Source organism: Phyllopteryx taeniolatus, chromosome 13 (genome assembly GCF_024500385.1).
Source record: "Phyllopteryx taeniolatus isolate TA_2022b chromosome 13, UOR_Ptae_1.2, whole genome shotgun sequence".
Classification (NCBI taxonomy): domain Eukaryota; kingdom Metazoa; phylum Chordata; class Actinopteri; order Syngnathiformes; family Syngnathidae; genus Phyllopteryx; species Phyllopteryx taeniolatus.
The window spans coordinates 20,231,305-20,248,349 of NC_084514.1; the positions used below are offsets into that span (position 1 = coordinate 20,231,305).

Here is a 17,045-nt window from a genome sequence, read left to right on the forward strand (position 1 = left end):
AGATGTTTTTCCACTTTGCTCAAAATGGAGACACGGCTCACAGCTTTGAAATTGTATTGTTGTAATTATTAAAACAGAAAATGTGTGCAGCATTGTTTTTCTTATTGTGGAAAATCATGTCAGGATAGAAACCCGAACGGAATAACAGTACCTGGCTGGAGAGAGTAGCTGGACCTCCAGACATTGGGTAATGCCCTAGATGGTTCACAAGGTGGGTGATAACAGTCCTGGCTGCAATGGAAACCAGACCCTGTTGGATACGACTACGGACTACAAAAAGAAGACAAAAAAAAAAAAAAGGCAAGTACAGATCAGACCTGAACGTGTGTGAAAGATTAGAAAATGCAACAAAAAAATAAATAAACACTCAGTTGGAAGTTATCAGCATTGTTTTGCTTCTTTTGGTGTTGTCTGACAATGCTGTGCTTTATAAACAATTCATAATATGCATGTAATTAGCTTTAGCAAAACTTTGGGAATTAATGCAAAAGAAAGTAAGGGGTGTAGACACAGACTGGATCGATACATAGTCTGCCCCATGCCGGCAAGAAGCCAATGCCATCACACACTGTGCTTCCAGAGAATCTTGCCTGATTAACATGATAACATCATTATAAGCGCATACGCACAAACACGCACGTATCGAGTGGGACATTTACATTCACACAGGCAGGGCCGCCCCGCCCATAAAGCGGGGTTAGCAAATGCTAAGGGTGGAGCAGCCTCAAGAGGCGCCAAAAATTGGGTTAAAAAACCATTTTTGAAAATACATTTTAAATTAAAAGAAGAGGAGCAAGGTAAACTGTGAACAGTACCTCACCTCTTTCTCTCTCGCTCTCTCTCTCCCTCTCTCTTGTTTTCCCCAAAATATGCAGAGCGATGCATTCAAAGCCCCTCGGAATTACAGTAAAAGCGCAAAGCACAAGGGAACACTTCTTGCTCACACAACCCCTCTCAACATCAACACACTACATTAAACACACGTAACAGGGCAATAAGAACAAGAACATGTAAATACATTCATTATTTGTTATTTTTGTAGATAATTCTCAACATAAAATCTTAAAGCACTTCATTGCTAGAGACAAATGTAAGGAATGAAACTTCTTGATAACTGTTAAACTACTGAATGCTAAAAAGAAAAGAAAATGGTTCTTGGTCATTGAGAAAAATTCAGATGAAGTCTTCCGTCACTGAATCAATGTCTTTCAAGTGGTGAAGCGCCACATTCGGGCTTGGGAGAAAAAAACAAAACAAAAGTTGACTTCAAAATTAGGTCGACACAAAATTTGTGCCTCGAAGCTCCGCCGGGACCCCATAAAAAAGGAACCATTTATGCTCCGCTAGAACCCATGTTTCACACGGGTATTTACAGACGCAGTGTTGGGTCGATGATAAACTTTACCGAAAACAACAAAGGAGCATCTGTAAGTGATTCTTAAGACACTGTAAGATGTACATATAATATGATAAGTATCAGTGAGTTGAATGGTAGTTAGCGGTTTTTGACCTAAAATGTAATCGCTAGCGTACTGATGCTAATCAAATTTATAGCACGAGGATTTAAGTCCAGCCCTCAGAAATTATAATAAAATGCGTCTCTCTCTCTCTCTCTCTCTCTCTCTCTCTCTCTCTCTCTCTCTCTCTCTCTCTCTCTCTCTCTCTCTCTCTCTCTCTCTCTATATATATATATATATATATATATATAGTGGCTGAAATAAGTATTTAACACGTCACCATTTTTCTCACTAAATATAGTTAGTCCCAAAGGTGCTATTGACATGAAATTTTCACCGGATGCTGAGAACAACAGTAATCCATACAAACAAAGAAAATAGAACAAATAAGGTCAGAAATTATGTTGTGTGTAATAATGTGAAATGACACAGAGAAAAAGTATTGAACACATGATGGGAGGAGCAAAAAGGCATGGAAAGCCAAGACAACGCCTAAAATATATCAATAATCAAGCAGCAATCCAGCCCCTTGTCAGTGCAAATGAATATCAGGTGGTTCAGTCCTAATTGATGGCCTACAAAAAGGTCTCATTGCCAAGGTGTGAGTCAAGACACATCTCATGATGGGTAAGAGCAGAGCGCTGTCTCAAGGCCATCGCAAACTTATTGTTGCAAAACATAACAATGGCATTGGATACAGCCGCATATTTAAGTTTCTGAATGTTCCAGTGAGCATGCTTGGGGCCGTAGTACGTATGTGGAAAGCCAATCATACCACCATAGATGTGCCTCGATCAGGTGCTCCTCCGAAGATTTGCCACAGAGGAGTACAAAGAATAATCAGAAGCGTTGTCCAAGAGCCAAGGACCACCTGTGCAGAGCTTCAAAAAGACCTGGAATTAGCAGGTACTGTTGTGACACGGAAAACTGTGAGTAATGTACTCCACCGCCATGGCCTGTACGCACGCTCACCACGCAAGACCCCATTGCTGGAAAAAAAAAGGCATGTCAAAGCTTGTTTAAAGTTTGCCGAACAACATTTGGACAAGCCACTTAAATACTGGGAGAATATAGTTGGGTCTGATGAGAACAAAATTGAACCCTTTGGATGCCATAATGCACACCACGTTTGGAGGCGAACCATCTTCCTAAAAACACAATACCAAAAGTGAAGTTCGGCAGTGGGAACATGATGGTGTGGGCAGCTTTTCAGCAAATGGTACTGGTAAAGTTCACATTATTGAAGGAAGGATGAATGGGCAAATGTACCGAGACATTCTTGACAAAAATCTGCTGCCATCTAAGAGGATGATGAAAATGAAACGAGGGTGGACATTTCAGCAGGGTAATGATCCAAAACATACTGCCATGGAAATTCTCAAATGGTTTCAAAGAAAAAAAAATAAAGCTGCTAGAATGGCCCAGTCAATTACCTGAATTGAATCGAATCAAATATTTACGGAAACAACTGAAACTCAAGGTCCGAAAAAGAAGCCCACGGCACCTTCAAGATTTGAAGACTGCTTGTGTGGAGGAATGGGCCAAAATCACAGAAGACCAAATGCATGCAACTAGTTTCTCCATAAGGAGGTGTCTTGAACCTGTCATTGTAAACAAAGGCTTTTGTACAAAGTATTAAATAAATACCAGTTGGTGTGTTCAATACCTTTTGTCTGTGTCATTTCACATTATTACACATAACTTAATTTATTTGTTCTACTTTCTTTGTATGTATGGATTACTTGGGTTGTTCCCAACATCTGGAGAACATTTCAAGTCAACATTTTTCGTGAGAAAAATGGTGACGTGCTAAACACTTATTTCAGCTCCTAATACACACACACACACACACACACACACACACACACACACACAGTCCCCTCCAAAGTATTGGAAGCATGGTCAATTCCTTTGTTTTTGTTGTATACTGAAGACATTTGGGTTTCAAACCAAAAGATGATTGTTCGAATAAAGTTAAGAATTCCAGCTTTTATTTCATGGAATTTACATCTAGATGTGCGAAACAACTCAGGACAGAGCACTTTTTCAAGTGAGCAGAAGTATTGGAACAGACATTATTAAACTAACTTCAAGTGAACAACATTTAATATTTGGTGGCATAACCTTTAGTTGCAATAACTGCATCAAGCCTGTCACCCATTGATTTCACCAGATTGTTGCATTTTTCACTTCAAATGGCCTTTTCCAGGCCTTTACTATAGCCTCTTTCAGTTCGTGTTTATTTCTGGGGGTTTCTCCTTTCAGTCTCATCTTCAATTGGTTAAATGCATGCTCTATTGGCTTAAGTTCCGGTGATTGACTTGGCCAGTCTAAGACCTTCCACTTTTTCCACCTGATGAAGTCCTTTGTTGTGTTGGCAGTATGTTTTGAGTCATTGTCTTGTTGCATGATGAAGCTTCTCACGATTAGTTTGGATGCATTTTTCTATAAATTGCCGGACAAAATGGTTTTGTAGACTTTAGAATTCATTCTGCTGCAACCATCATGAGTTACATCATCAATAAAGACTAGTGATTCCAGAAGTTGCCAAGCAAGCCCAAGCCGTGACATTACCTACACCATGCTTCACAGATGAGCTTGTATGTTTTCAATCATAAGCAGATCCTTTCTTGCTCCATACTTTGACATTTCCATCACTTTGGTGGAGGCTAATCTTGGTGTCATATGCCTAGAAAACTTTCCAAAACTCTTGTGGCTCACCTCTGTACTTTGCAAAATCCAATCTGGCCTTCTGATTCTTTTAGCTGATGAATGGTTTGCATCTTGTAGTATGGCCTGTTTATTTTTTCTCTCGAAGTCTTCTTCGAACAGTGGATAGTGATACCTACACCCCTGCCCTGTGGACGTGGGCAGTGATGTCACTGACTTTTGTCTTTGGGTGTTTCTTCACAGCGCTCAATGTTTCTGTCATCAACTGCTGTCGATACCCTTGGCCAACCTGTTCGATGTCTGTTACTTAGTAGACCAGTAGTTTCTTTCTTTTTCAGAACATTCCAAATTGTTGTATTGCCTATGCCCAATGTTTGTGCAATAGCTCTGATCGATTTTCACTCTTCTCTTAGCTTCAAAATAGTTTGCTTTTCTCTCGTAGACAGCTCTCTGGTCTTCATGTTTACTTAACTGCAAATGCTGTTTTCACAGGTGAAATCCAAAGCCAAACACAAGCACTAATGTTTGAGCAATCAATCTAAAAGGCAACACCTGGGCAACTAGAAACACCCATCAGTCACTGTTTGAATACTTTTGCTTACTTGAAAAGTGGGTGGGTTCAAACAAAAGGTGCTCTGTCCTGAGTTATGGTTTTATTTTTTGTAATAGTGGGGAGATTATTATTCACTTATTCGATCAATAATCAATAGGAAAATCGATTCTAAAAAGATTCAATAGTGACAGCCTACTGCACATATTTGCAATAACTTCATCTGGCTGATCTTCATCTCAAAAATCATCTGGCTGGTTGGTATCCTGCTCACTTTCTGTTGAGGTCGTGGCAAATTTATTGACGTGAACGCAGAGAACTCTGGAAACGTCAAAACGACCAAAACAGGGAAGAATAAAAGAGGGGCAAAAATGGGAGAAAGAGAGGTAAAGCTGTTGCTACTTTAGGTTTGTCCCATTAGATGTTTTAACAGCAAGTTACTTAGATGATTTGTATGGCAGTTAACGATACAATAATGAAATTAAGAAAATTTTATATTTTAAATCGTGTGGCATGTTATCTTTTGAATTCAAGGCAATGTTAAAAACTATAGTTATTTTACTTTTCTTGATAAGCTTAAGTAAATCATTGTTGGACGGGGCGCCGTATCAAATCTCACCTAGGGTACCACATTGGTTTGGGTTGGCACACAGGGCTTTATTGACAGATGTGTGTGACGAGTAGAGATATGGTTGTGTGTTATGGTTGTTATCTTCCCCCCGTCTCGTACACACCTGCTCCTGAGAGCATCTTCCCCACCTGTGCCTCGTTTACCCTAATTACCACATGCATTTAACCTCGTGTCTCATTATTTCTGGTCGCCAGTTCGTTGTACCTTGTTGACAAGTTCCAGCATTCCTTGTTTCCACGTCACTGACTCATTGTAAGACTAGACCCTGTTCTGATTATTGACCTTGCCTTTTTGCCTCACGTTTTTTGGATAATGTTGCCTTTTCGGATTGCCTGCCTGTGTACCAACCTCTGCTCTTTTATTAAAGCTCTGTTTTTGAAACTGTCCATTTGAATTGGAGTCGTGCATTTTGGGTCCTGTCCTTTGTTCCGTTCATGACAGAACGAACTGGCCATAATATGGACCCAGCAGACTCAGACCCGGTGCCCAAAGCCCTTCAAGCGCAGGGTCAACGCATATTATAATGAATATGGTTCAGAACAAGGAACCAGCTGGCACAGCACCCGATGGCGCCATTGTACCACCGTTTCCAAGTGAATCAGTCACCATGCCGCCAACTGCCACCTCCGCTGCTGTCTGCCCACAGCTCTCTCGACCGGAGAGGTTCTCTGGAGATTCTGGGAATATTAAGCCGTTCATCACTCAGTGCGAACTCCACTTTAAGATGCAGGCAGCCGCCTTGCCCACCGAGCGGGCAAAGATCACTTTTGACATTTCCCACCTGACTGGTCGTACGGAGGCGTGGGCTACTGCTGAATGGAGCCGCAATTCTGCCGTGTGTCATTCTTGGGCTTCTTTTGTAAAGACTATGGAGCAAGTTTTTCAGTATTCCACACCAGATCGTGAGGCAGCTCGCTCCCTTGTCATCTTACAACAAGGCAAGCGCAGGGTGTCAGATTACGCGATTGAGTTTCGCATTCTAGCAGCTGAGAGTCAGTGGAACAACAAGGCACTACTCGATGCATTTTTTCAAGGACTATCCCCTGCCGTCAAAGATCATTTGGTCCCACGAGACCTGCCGACCAACTTGGAGACTCTCATTGCTCTCGCCATAAAGATCGACAAAAGTCTTTTGGCTCGCGAGCTGGATGGAGATCGGCGGAAGGATGCGTCACCGCGCACTTGGAGGAGGAGCCTCGGTGACCAGCCAAACCAAGGCAGATCCCCTGTTGCCAGTCTCAATCCACTGGCTAGCGTCACCACGGATGAACCCATGCAACTAGGCAGGTTCCGTCTCTCCCCTGAGGAACGTCAACGCCAGCTGAGGGAAGGGCGGTGCTTCTACTGCGGACAGTTGGGTCATTCCGTGAGCAACTGTCATGTCGAAGTTGCCAGTGCCGGTAACAAGGGTACGGGAGCGGTGAGTCTAAATATCTAAAGTGACACTATGCTCTCAAGATCAAGAGATTCATACATCTGTATTGATTGACTCTGGTTCTGACGCAAATTTACTCAAATCCCTCCTCGTTAGACGTATGCACCTTAGAACCTTTCAAGGAAGACGCCACCGCAACGCTTATGCTGCAGAGGGCAGTTTTATGGGCAAGATCACTCACCGCACCCAAACACTCACATTAACATTTCCCGATTCTCACTCGGAACACATTAGTTTTCATGTTTTTGACGCTATGAATCATGACCTTATTTTAGGGAACCCTTGGTTGAAATTACATAACTCCAACATTGACTGGTCCTCTGGGCATGTTATGTCATGGGGCAGCAATTGCGCCCAGAACTGTGTCAAGCCTCCATATAATCCAAGTCCAAAGCCAAATCCCTTCCACCCCACAGACCTTATGACTGTGCAGTTGACTTGCTGTCTGAACCACACCTCCACGGGGGAGGTTGTTCTCTCTTTCAGGGCCAGAACACAAGGCTATGAAGGACCATGTGGAAGAATCACTGGCAGGTGGGATCATTCGCCCATATTCATCCCCTGCGGGAGCAGGATTTTTCTTTGTGGGCAAAAAGGACAAGACCCTGCGACCCTGTATCAATTACCGCAGTCTCAACGAAATAACTGTGAAAAACAGGTATCCTCTTCCTCTCATCTCCACCGCCTTTGAGTTCCTGGAGGGAGCTAAAGTTTTCACCAAACTAGACTTACGAAATGTGTATCATCTAGTCGGGATAAGGGAGGGGGATGAATGGAAAACAGCATTCAACACACCAACGGGACATTATGAGTATTTGGTCATGCCTTTTGGACTTACTAACGCTCCAGCTGTTTTCCAAAACTGTCAATGATGTCTTGCGTGACATGTTGAATGTGTATGTTTTTGTCTATTTGGACGATATTTTGATATTTTCCCCGGATGAGGAGACTCACATTATTCATGTCCACTCTGTGTTGCAGCGGTTACTGCAGAATAAACTTTATGTCAAGGCTGAGAAATGCGAGTTCCACAAGGCGTCCTTTTCGTTTGGGCTTTTGTGCGGGCTCCAGGTGAAGTCAAAATGGACCCTTGCTTCCGTGACTAATTGGCCCACACCCACGTCACGCAAGGATGTACAAAGGTTCTTAGGGTTTGCAAATTTCGACAGAAAGTTCATTAGAAATTTCAGTTCAATACCCTCGCCTTTGCATGATCTTACCTCGCCACACAGACCCTTTTGTGTGGAACCCGGTTTGTCAGTCAGCTTTACAGAAACTAAAATCGAGCTTTACCTTCGCTCCCGTCCTCACTTTGCCAGATCCCAAACAGCAGTTTGTTGTGGAAGTTGATGCGTCTGATGCCGGAATAGGAGCAGTGCTCTCCCAGAAATGTCTCAAAGATGGTAGGTTACATCCTTGCTCTTATCTCTCCAAAAAAACTGACTCCAGCCGAGAGAATTTATGATATAAGTGACCGTGAACTGCTGGCTGTCAAGGTGGCTTTGGTTGATGATAAACCCGGTATTTAAGTTTCATTGTTTTCCCAAGAATGTGGTATCTGATAGGGGCCCCCAATTCGTTTCATGATTTTGGAAGGATTTTTGCAGTTAAATAGGTGCTACCGTCAGTCTGTCATCTGGACAAAATGAGAGCCTGAACCAAGACCTGGAGACTGGGCTCCGATGTCTCGCTTCACAGGAGCCACAATCCTGGACTCAGAAGCTGGTTTGGGTCGAGTTCTCTCACAATTCTCTCCCCTCTGCATCCACTGGTCCATCACCTTTTCACATTGTGCATGGTTACCAACCATCTCTGTTTCCTGGCATAGCCCCCGAGTCCACGGTACCATCTGCATTGAACTTGGTGAGACGCTGCAGGAGGACCTGGGAGCGAGCGCGCTGAATGCTGCTATGCCAAGGACAGTCCTACAAGACCGCAGCTGACCGTAGGAGGACACCGGCCCCGAACTACAAAGTGGGTCAGCGAGTTTGGCTCTCCACCAAGCATATTCCACTCGGGGTGGCGTCCCAGAAGCTCGCTCCCAGGTTCGTTGGGCCCTTCCCCATCACAAAGGTCATCAACCCTGTCACAATGAAGCTTAGGCTCCCAGGGTTGATGCGGGTCCACCCTGCATTTCACGTCAGCCTGCTCAAGCCCGCTCGGGAGTCCCCTCTGGTCCCGCCTTCCAGGCCCCCTCCTCCCCACCGTTTCGTGGACGGGGGACCTGTCTTCACGGTGAGGCGGTTGTTGTCGTCTCGTCAGAGGGGGAGGGGGTTTGAATATCTGGTGGACTTGGAGGGCTACAGGCCTGAGGAACGTTCATGAGTGCCGTCTGGGTTTATCGTGGATAACTCACTCATTCGGGACTTCCACATTGCGCATCCTGGGGCTCCGGGGCCGTCTGGGGGTGGGGGGTACTGTCATGGGTGTGTTTTATGGTTGTTGTCTTCCCCCTGTCTCGTACACACCTGTTCCTGAGAGCATCTTCCCCACCTGTGGCTCGTTTACTCTAATTACCCACATGCATTTAACCTTGTGTCTCATTCTTTGTGGTTGCCAGTTCGTTGTACCTTGTTGTCACGTTCCAGCATTCCTTGTTTCCACGTCACCGACTCATAGTAAGACTAAACCCTGATTATTGAGCTTGCCTTTTTGCCTCACGTTTTTTGGATACTGTTGCCTTTTCGGATTGCCTGCCTGTGTACCGACCTCTGCCCGTTTATTAGACCTCTCTTTTTCGCATTTCGGGTCCTGTCCTTTGTTCTATTCATGACAGTATGTATTGACCTGACATTACTGTTGTGTTCTCAAACATCAGAAGAACATGAGCATTTTGCGGTGGAAAGCAAAAACTCAAACAGTAACCAATGGCATATAACAGCGGGAAATGAATAAAAAGAGAACACAGTAAGAGCATTGAAGACAAAGAACAGTAGATGCATAATCTCACAGGGTGATGCAGTCATTACACTGGTTCCTTTGTCCTGGTGGACCACAGCAGGGGACTATACACACTTTCACCCAGATGCACAAAGGTGTCCACACATACACACCTTCAATCTTTCATAATTGGCACTGTTAGGGTTACAGTGGGTCAAATTGTCCAAGCTGTGTGAATCAGTGCACTGCTTCAACATCCAGATAAAATGCAATCCATGTTGCAGATACTACTGTGGAGGTTTGTGTCATTTGAATGAAATATGAAGCACTTGGCAGAATTAAACAATCAGCCAGAAACACACGTTTGGGGGGTATAGATCAAAACAAATGTAATAACTGAAAGTGGTGGCTCACATAGGAGTCACAAGCAGTCACAAGTTAACAGACATGGAAACACCAAAGGCATGAAAAAGGTGACCAAAAAAATAAAAATAAATACATTGTAGTGGAGGCAGGTGGACGACTGGTTAGCACATCTGCCTCAAAGTTCTGAGGACCGGGGTTCAAATCCCGGCCACGCCTGTGTGGAGTATGCATTCTCTCCCCGTGCCTGCGTGGGTTTTCCCGGGGTACTCCGGTTTCTACCCACATCCCAAAAACATGCTTGGTAGGTTGACTGAAGAATCTAAGTTGCACATAGGTGTGAATGTGAGTGCGAATGGCTGTTTATATGTGCCCTGCGATTGGCTGGCGACCAGTTCAGGGTTTACCTCGCCCCTCGCCCGAAGATAGCTGGGACAGGCTCCAGCACGCCCACGACCCTAGTGAGGATAAACTGAACGGAAGATGAATGGATGAATGAATTGTAGGGCGGCAGATAATTTTTTTGATTTTAAAATAAATTAAGCAATATGGAAAAGTCTGAAGACTAGAATAAGGCAAAATACATTTTCTTCACGCAGAAAAACATTTAAACCTCTCATGTACACTCTCATTTTGGAAAAGAATTGAATTGGAAAATAATCTTTTTTCACTATTACCAACTTCGAAGGCTAATCCCAAATGCATCCTCCGGGAAAATATTAAGTACAGTATTTTTCTGTTTTTATTGGCAATATCTGAATTTGAAGTTAGTTCATTCTGTGTTGTGACATAACCTCTAACATCGATCGATCCGTCGCTCAATACATTTAACATGAACATCCGTAAACTAATTCGGTAATTGTAGGCATGTTTCCTAATTAATACAAAATGTACTAGCGGAGCGACACATCTACCTCACAGTTCTGAGGACCAGGTTTCAAATCCCGGCCCCGCCTGTGTGGAGGTTGCATGTTCGCCCCATGCCTGCGTGGGTTTTCTCCGGTTACTCCGGTTTCCTCCCACATCCCAAAAACATGCAGGGTAGGTTAATTGTATACTCTAAATTGCCCGTAGGTGTGAGTGTGAGCACGCCTGCGACCCTAGTGAGGATAAGCGGAATGTAAGATGAAGCAATTAATGTACTCGTGGATCAACTCTTGTCACCGATGTTACGTGTGCTTTGCGGTTCCGCTGGGACCACAACCAGGGCCACTACCCACAGCACCTCAACGCGAAAATACAAAAGACCCGTGCAACAAATGAGACTGGCTGATCTGATGAGCAAAAATGTTGCTTAAATGTAAGAGTAGCAATAGCGGATAGATGGGTAGAGTAGCCAAATATTGTACTCAAGTAAGAGTACTGTTACTTGACAATAATGTGACTCCAGGAAAAGTAAAAAGTAGTCCTTCAAAAAAATTACTTCAGTAACAGTAAAAAGTACAGTGAAATAATTACTCACATACTGAGTAAATAGTGAGTAACCAGATACTTTAACCACAGCATGAACATCAATATAATAAAAATAACAAAATAAAATGTGAATGTGCAAATTCTGATATTGCTGTGTGTGCGCGTGTGTGTGTATGCACAGCCAAAACTACATCTGCAATTTACTGCACAGTGTTTTTTCAAGTTATAAGTGGGCTGAAATATCCACATTTGGGTAGACAGTGCCAGAAATATACTATAATACATGAAAGCTGTTGTTTTTGCTTGTCTAAATGTAAACACGAGTTGCCTTCATAGTAACGATAACCTTCCCAACATGGTGGCCACGTAGCCACGATGATCAGCCGGTATGGCTTATCTAGTGTTAATACCTATGCCCGGGAAGCCCAATAAGACGTGTGAGGTCATGTGACTTTCTTGTGTTGTTTGATTGGTGAACTCGACTTAAATGTCACTAGTGCTTAAATTGGATTGGAGCAAACAGCGCCCAATGCGAAAGTCGAGCGCACAGGCGGAACCTCAGGCCGATGCGCTCGCAAATTAGTCCGCCACGGAGTAATATTCAGAAATTACATCTGTTTGTGGATGGCGGATGTGTGGAATGGATCTAGTTGCCAGCGTTCAAGGAGTACGAAACAGCCTATGACGACGACGGCGGCAGTGGCGCCGGACCCATGGAAAAACTCATCGGATCTATTCAATTCACGTAAATGGCCTATTTTGAGTTCAAAACGGCGAATTTCGCCGCAAGGCGACTGATTTGCATGTATGATAAATGTATCTAGTTTTAACAGCAAAATATATGCCTTGTCCCAATGCACTCAGATATTTTTAAAAACATGTTCCCCCACTGCTGAGACAAAAGCTTTATGTCCAACATCAATGTTAAAATAAATCCATACATATTTAAAAATTGTTGGCACCTTTCTGTTAAAGGAAGAAAAATGCACAATGATGAATGCAATAGATTAAAACTGACAAACGTAATTTTAAAACAAAGTTATTTTTCTTTAACTAATCAGGCACTTTTAATTCTGTGGTCCTGGACAAAAATAATCCTACCCTTAATATTTTGTAGCACAAACGTTTGAGGCAATCGAATGACTCTCAATGTGACATGCACTTGCTGACAGGTAAATTGGCTCACCAAACTGCTCCAGGGTATTCCAGTGAGCATATTTAAGCTCCTCCCACAAATGTTCAAGAGGATGGAAGATTTTGATGGGGGCTCTTCAGAATAGCCAATTGTTTTGTTAGCCATTCTTGAGTAGGTTGGGGTCATTATTCTATTGGAGGACCAAGGACCGGCAGCTGAAATCAATCTTTCTGATCCTTCATTGCACATTTTGCGCCAGAATCCCTTGATAGTATTGAGATTTCATTGTAGCCTGCACAGATTCAAGACACTCTGTGCTGGATACAACAAAGCACACCAACTGAGTCTCCTCCATGTTTTGTGGTCTTTTCTTTGCATCCTTACTTTTTCCACCTGTAAATATAGAGCTGATGTGACATGCTCAAAAAGCTCCAGTTTTGTCTGATCTGTCCAAAGGACATTCTCCCAGAAGCATTTTGGATTGTCAATAGGTTTTTGACAAATTCCAGTCTTATCCATTGGAGGTTATTTTAGTGACAACTGTACCTAACATGAAACACGGAGGAGGCTTGGTCTGTTGAATGAAAATGGCGGCTATTTGCCCAGCCTAATTACAAAGTCATGGGCCAATAAACTCAGTGTGTGGCAGTGTTATTTAAATTAAGAATAGCTTGTTTTAATTGTGTAACTCACTCCACTCTGCAGTCTGCTTTTCCAGAAAGTACCCATGTGTCTAACCTGCCAAAAATAGTTTCCCAAATGTGCCAGTGTCCCACTGATATGGTGTGCATGATTTTGACCATGCATGTGCACACAATAATACAAATGTTATATAAAGAAATATAGAAATAATAAAATATATTGAATATTTAAATACAGCAAATAATAAAATACATGTAAAAAAACATATAACACAAATTATTTTTAAAAAGAATGCAACTGTGACATTACAAGTGCATCTCAATAAATTAGAATAGTGTCCAAAACTTAACTTAGGTAGTTCAATTCAAAAAGTGAAACTCATATTGTAGCGACGCAGTACACACAACTCAGAGAAATATTTCATGATCTGAATCATTATACAACCTCAATTTCAATGAAGTTGGGACATTGTGTTAAACATAAATAAAAAGAGAATACAATGATTTGCAAATCATATTCGACCTATATTTAATTGAATACACTACAAAGACAAGATATTTAATGTTCAAACTGATAAACTTGATTCTTTTTAGCAAATAATCGTGAACTTAGAATTGTATGGCTGCAACATGTTCCAAAAAAGCTGGGACAGGTGGCAAAAAAGACTGAAAAAGTTGAGGAATGCTCATCAAACATCTGTTTGGAACATCCCACAGGTGGACAGGCTAATTGGAACAGGTGGGTCCCATGATTGGGTATAAAAGAAGCTTCCCTAAATGCCCGTGAAGTCGATCCCTTAGGTGGCACTGCATCAAAAACTGACATCAATGTGTAAAGGATATCGCCACATGGGCTCAGGAACACTTCAGAAAACCAATGTCAGTAAATACAGTTCGGCGCTAGATCTGTAAGTGCAACTTGAAACTCTACTATGCAAAGCAAAAGCCATTGATCAACAACACCCAGAAACGCCGCCGGCTTCTCTGGGCTCGAGCTCATCTAAGATGGACTGATGAAAAGTGTTCTGTGGTCCGACGAGTCCACGTTTCAAATTGTTTTCGGAAATTTTGGACGTTGACCTCCGGGTCAAAGAGGAAAAGAACCATCCGGACTGTTATGGACTCAAAGTTCAAAAGCCAGCATCTCTGATGGTATGGGGCTATGTTAGTGCCAATGGCATGGGTAAGTTACACATCTGTGAAGGCACCATTAATGCTGAAAGGTACATACAGGTTTTGGGGAAACATATGCTGCCATCCAAGCAACGTCTTTTTCATGGACGTCCGAGCTTATTTCAGCAAGACAATGCCAAACCACATTCTGCACGTGTTAAAACAGCGTGGCTTTGTAGTAAAATAGTGCGGGTACTAGACTGGCCTGCCTACAGTCCAGACCTGTCTCCCATTGAAAATGTATGGCGGATTATGAAGCGTAAAATATGACAACGGAGACCAACGGACTGTTGAACAGTTGAAGCTGTACATCAAGCAAGAATGGGAAAGAATTCCATCTACAAAGCTTCTACAATTAGTGTCCTTAGTTCCCAAACATTTATTGAATGTTGTTAAAAGAAAAGGTGATGTAACACAGTGGTAAACATGACCCTGTCCCAGCTTTTTTGGAACGTGTTGCAGCCATAAAATTCTAAGTTAATGATTAATTGCTAAAAACAATAAAGTTTATCAGTTTGAACATTAAATATCTTGTCTTTGTAGTGTATTCAATTAAATATAGGTTGAGCATGATTTGCAAATCATTGTATTCTGTTTTTATTTATGTTTACCACAACATCCCATCTTCATTGGAATTGGGGTTGTAGTTTACAGCAACAGAAAACCCAAAATTCACCATCTCAAGAAACTAGAATATTACGTAACAAACAATCAAGAAACAATGGAAATTATTTTTGATGTAGAAATTAGATGTGAATTTGCTCTCTGAAAAGTATTTTCTCAAGTGTTTAATGAATGTATATAACGTATGAGTACTGAAATAAATGTTTTCTACCATATTCTTATTTATTGAGATCATAGATGTACCTGTATTTAAAGAGGAAGTGCTAACAGTATTCCCTATCGACACCCAAATCCTGATCACTTAGTTTTATAAATATGGGGTTTTATAATGCTCACTTTTTGACCTAAAACTCTGCATTTGGACAGAAGGCCAAAATCCAGAGTAGTTGCTATTGAATAAAATACCTTCAGTGACAGGCTGGAGTTTGCTGGAGCGTTCAGACTCTGGACTATGCAGCGGTTCAGGTTCTCGGAGGCTCTCTAATGGCAGAAACGGATCATAGTCTGAACTTGACAGATCTGAGAGCTGCAGTGGGAAATACTTGGGGCTGCTGAAAGACTGGGCTCCATACACACAGCCATGCAAAACCTGGAGAGAATGTAAGAAAAACATGATGCATAACTTGTACTTCGGTATAAATATTTTAAGGAACCATCACATCATAATACAAAAAAACTTACCTTATAAATGCAGCTGAGCAGGGTCTTTGGCAGCTGCTCCTTATCTGGGGGGCTACGTGTTTGAACAGGTTGAAGTAGAGTCTTTGGAGGGAGAGCCATCACCCAGTCCAACAGACACAACAGGAGAGACACAACCAGCTGCAGCACACGTGGTCATAAGGTTACTCTCAATGTTAAATGAACAATAAAGTGTAAATGATAATGCACTGTGTGTGTTTTTTTTTGTGTGTGTTCATGCTACCCTCTTATCCAGTTCATAAGGAGATGACTCAGTAGTAGGTAGCAAGTGGGTAATGGTGGCAATCAAAATCTAGGAAGGAACAAAGTCAATTTGGATTCAATCCTATAAACCACAGATCGCGGAACAAATAACAATACATTTAAGAAAAGTATAATGTGAATGATAATCAATTTGTCTCACCTCTACTATCTTCTTCGGAGTGTCAATGGGAAATTTCTGAAGGTGATCCACATAACTGATCAAAAGGTGAAGGATGTCTGATGCCACCAGTGCAACATTCTTATTGGGATACTGGGGGACAACATGCAGGTTCATGTAAACATAATTATCGTAGTACAAGTCCTCTAGGAAATGAAAACAAAGTCATCCATGCTTAAGTGATTCATTAAAGTCAGCCAGTGAGACAAAGGTTCAAATTAAGAATAATAGTATTTAGGTTAACAGGCCTGAAGTCAAAATATTGCGATGAAAACATTTATTAGAGACAAGGGAGAGAATTTACATAGAGGTTCTAAATAGGATTACCATTTACAAAAGAAAAATCCTTCCAGATCAAAGGATGCACTCGAGTGACAAATAAAGCAAGTGACGCTGCATGGAAATATGACAATCCCTCAAGCTTTTTGTGTGTGTGATCGTGTGTGATACTGTGTGCATGTCACAGAGCCCACGGCTGATGGTGCGAAGGCAAACGTAGACAAGATGTATGCGGGTGATAGCGTAAATGTGTTTGCAACAGAGCTTGCAGCGTCCCCCCTGGATGGGCATCCTATCTGAAGGAGGACCAAACATATTGACAGTCCAGGGTTTGCTCCCAGGAGTAAGTGAATGCAAGTGTGTTCAGCAGCACTGGCTCCAGTAGACTATTGGCTGCCGATACACAAGCTAGGGATTCCAAGGTGGAAAAGGTATGTGTGTGTATGCATGTGTGTGTCTATGTGTGTTTGAGTCCATTTGGCTATGGATGACACAGTATAATTTGGACAGCGTCTCTCTGATGCACAGGCCTCCCAGTTTGGTGGCCTCAAACAGACTAGTCTCAGATGGTCTAGTCTCTATGGATCAACTGGGGCAGGTTCACCAACCAACACCAAAAATCTTTTCCAGAAACATTTTCCATCATAGTTTGGCTGCATGGAGCCTGCCATGTT

The 17,045-nt window shown here is 42.4% G+C and overlaps 1 protein-coding gene across 8 annotated transcripts in view; it reads right to left on the bottom strand.

The window, feature by feature from the left end:
* ralgapa1 (Ral GTPase activating protein catalytic subunit alpha 1) overlaps window positions 1–17,045 on the bottom strand; it is a 92,625-nt gene that overhangs the window by 14,008 nt on the left and 61,572 nt on the right. For 7 of the 8 annotated variants that reach the window (XM_061793737.1, XM_061793736.1, XM_061793738.1 and 4 more), the window contains 5 exons: window positions 16,075–16,185; window positions 15,895–15,963; window positions 15,654–15,791; window positions 15,378–15,561; window positions 152–270 (listed from right to left, as the gene is read on the bottom strand). In XM_061793737.1, the coding sequence (XP_061649721.1) occupies window positions 152–270; window positions 15,378–15,561; window positions 15,654–15,791; window positions 15,895–15,963; window positions 16,075–16,185 (621 nt within the window). Of the gene's footprint in view, window positions 1–151; window positions 271–15,377; window positions 15,562–15,653; window positions 15,792–15,894; window positions 15,964–16,074; window positions 16,186–17,045 lie in introns of those variants that run through there. The other variant, XM_061793744.1, reaches the window with a different exon arrangement.